We start from the raw sequence: 3091 nt of genomic DNA, 5'->3' as shown, positions 1-3091 counted from the left end.
AGAGTATGCTGGGCTTGATATCAGGGCTGATGCTGTTCAGTAACTTTATCGCTAACTTGGATGAAGAGACAGAATGTACCATACTAAATTAGAGGGATGGCTGACGTGCTGAATGACAGGGCCTCACTTCAAAGGGACACTGAGAAACTGCAGGAGGGGAAACAGAAACCTCATGAACTTAAAGAAGTACAAAGGTGTGCACCTGGGGCTGGCCTAGTCCAGTGCTCGCAACCATTCTGCTCCAAGCAGGAGCTTTGACTAGACGACCCTCAGAAGTCCCTTTCACATATCACATATCTGTGATTCTCAATGCTCAAACAATAATTTTGTTTGAAAGAAGATCAGACAAATGCTGAACATGCATGCCCTATCTATTGGTAAAGAAAGCGTTCTGGTTGGAAAATTTTATAAACATTAAATAAAACTGTTTATTTACAGGTTTATTTAAAAACATGTAAATCCCTCATACTTCCATATATCCTATAATACCTGTATCTCTAAACAGTTAAGCAATAGCAGACACATGCACTACAGTGGAAACATGGTGAGAAGCTTCAAAACTGCATACGCAAACAGAGCTATGACAGATAAAGATAAACTGACATGTACATTATTCAAAATAAGGCAGAAATATCCTTCACTTACAAAGCGCAGGAATAGGTTCATAGTTAGTGAAGAGGTATTTCTCGTTGCTTGTAAACTTGCCTTTGTTTTTCCTAAAATGGATTAGCATAATTCTCTATCATATTATCATCACCTATCAAATTCTATTATTTCTACGATGCAGTCCATTGCTTCTTTAAAGCATTCTTAGTCTTTTACTTCCATTTAAATCTCTTTTCCTGCATTCTTTTAAAGCATGTAATTTATTTTCAAAATGTTTTTGTTTTTCATTTTGAATCCTTTGAAATGGCAACAATCCAGCTTGTTTAACTAATCAGGCCTATACTCTTTAGGCTTTCACTAACAGCTGCGTTGGCTGGTCACTTAGCAATTTGTCCTGTTTGTAATCTTGTACAAATGGAAGGCAGAGCTTTCATAAATTGGGCTGCCCAGAAATTGAAGACATTTACTGTAACTACTCAAAATGCCCACTTTCAAGCATAAGAAATACTTCCTGCAGCTTTTAACTGTCCATAATTTTTAATAGCTGTTTAGCATTTAATTCCACAGCAGCTTACAACTTTTCAAAGTGGAATTATTTAAAACTCATCTACCACCAGTGAGCAAAATTAACAATTTTTGTCATAGCATATACAGTACTGTATTTAAACAAAATACTTCAGCACTTTGTCCATGCAAATGTGTAGAAGCTATTGATAACAAAAATATTAACATTCTTAAATTATTTTAGCAAGACAAAGTACACATCTAATGAAGAAGTCACGCTCCTCTACATCACCATGTTCAGTGCTGAGTGCTTACAAATCATTGAGTTACTCAAATTCACGAGTTCATTTTATAATCTGGAGTCTTTTAGATAGCAGATCTTGGTTATACCCATCTACATCTCCTTTCTTTTAGGCTTCCAAGTTTTTTGATTCATGTTTTCAAGCTTTGCACTCTAACATGTTAACTAATTCAAAGTAAAAATGAAGGATGTTTGAAAGTAGACATTCTTATGTAAGCTGTTTATCCCAATAGCTGTGACTAATTAAATCACCACAACATCACAATGAACCACATAAAGTCCGATGCTTTGCCTCAGAGGCCAAGGACTGAGAAGAAAGATTTAATTATTCTTCTTTCATATGTTTTAAAAATCACCTCACATCTTTCAAAACCCTTTCCATAATTAATTGCTACTAAACACAGCGACATCTGCTGGTAAATTAAGTGGCCTAACTTTAAAATCCAATACAAAGATTCTGGATTGTTTATTTTATGTATTTAGTTTAATTCTGCTGCTAGGGTTGACAGTCACTTAAAACCAGCCTCATTCTCATTTTCACTGCTACCACTTTAGAAAGCAAACGTGTTCAGTTGTACACATGAAAATTAAAATAAACAAACAAAAAGAGTTCAGTATCAACATACAACACTGAAAACAAAATAAATGTCAGCCTTATTTTACGGTAGCAGCTACAACTTTGAAGTCAGAGCTGAAAGATCCTATTGATACAATTTTAAGACTGAGACTCTACCCTAGATTAAAAATAACTCTTGAACGGTAGTTCAATACACTTGTTCCATTTACATTATCATCAATCACTTTCCAATCCTGAAAAAGCACAATAAAACCAATTGTAATTTTTACTCTGTAACTAATAAAGTCCAAAATTTCTTTTAATGAGTCCTGGTTCTCCTCTACTATATATAAGTCTGAGTCATGCTTTTACAAAACATGAACAGCCTCTCCCCCATCTGTCAGCTGGGCAACCTTCTTGACTCATCTGGCTCCTTGGCAATTCCCTGTCCTCCAAGAAGTGCAGTGCTTTAGCCTCCCAAGCTCCTGTCTGATGGGATGTTCTGCCTTTATTTTTTCTTGTCTTCTTACCCAAGCCCTTACAGAAATAGCCACTCCAAATACTCCCAGTGTTCCTTTGCTCCGCTGACAGAATTGAGCGTTTCTTTTGTATAGAACTCCTTCCTCTCCTCACTTAAAATTAAAATCAAGCAATGAATTCATTCTCCTTACCCTCTGACCCACTGGCCCTGGGTTAATATCGCTTGAGATCTATGACCACATCTCTTCTTTTCCTCAGTCCTACACCAGTATCTGAAGGGAGAAAGTTACTTTTAGTTAACCTCCACCACACCGAAAAGCAACCTATGACATACGTTAACGCAAGCGAGCGTTGAGGGGCAAGCAAGGACACTGAAGCAAGCAGGACAGGAAATCATTTTACCAAAACCAAGCTTATACATCGGTAAGAGACACCCCTCCAGGCAAACTGTCCCTCCTGTAAAAATCACCACCCAAAAAAAGCTTTCCGCCCTGACATAGCATTAAGGAGCACACACAGGGGTGGGGGCACTGGAGAAACCTGCGCTCGGCTGAAGCGGGGTAGCACGAAGGAAGCTGGAGGGCCGCCCTCTTGCCTCCGGGCAGGCGGGGAAGGACAAGGTCGCGGCGGCACGCCGCCGTCCC

The 3091-nt window shown here is 38.5% G+C and overlaps 1 protein-coding gene across 1 annotated transcript in view; it reads left to right on the top strand.

Annotated features, from left to right (window-relative positions):
* The first annotated feature begins 541 nt into the window (after positions 1-541).
* The window catches only part of DPH3 (diphthamide biosynthesis 3), a 3822-nt gene continuing 1272 nt past the window's right edge, over positions 542-3091 (top strand). Inside the window, exon 1 of the mRNA XM_009888945.1 lies at positions 542-679. Within this exon, the coding sequence (XP_009887247.1) occupies positions 542-679 (138 nt within the window). The remainder of the gene's footprint in view (positions 680-3091) is intronic.

The sequence above is a fragment of the Charadrius vociferus genome, unplaced genomic scaffold (genome assembly GCF_000708025.1).
Source record: "Charadrius vociferus isolate BGI_N301 unplaced genomic scaffold, ASM70802v2 scaffold217, whole genome shotgun sequence".
NCBI lineage: Eukaryota > Metazoa > Chordata > Aves > Charadriiformes > Charadriidae > Charadrius > Charadrius vociferus.
The sequence above is the reverse complement of the archived record's forward strand: the minus strand, read 5'-3'. Positions and strand labels throughout refer to the sequence as shown.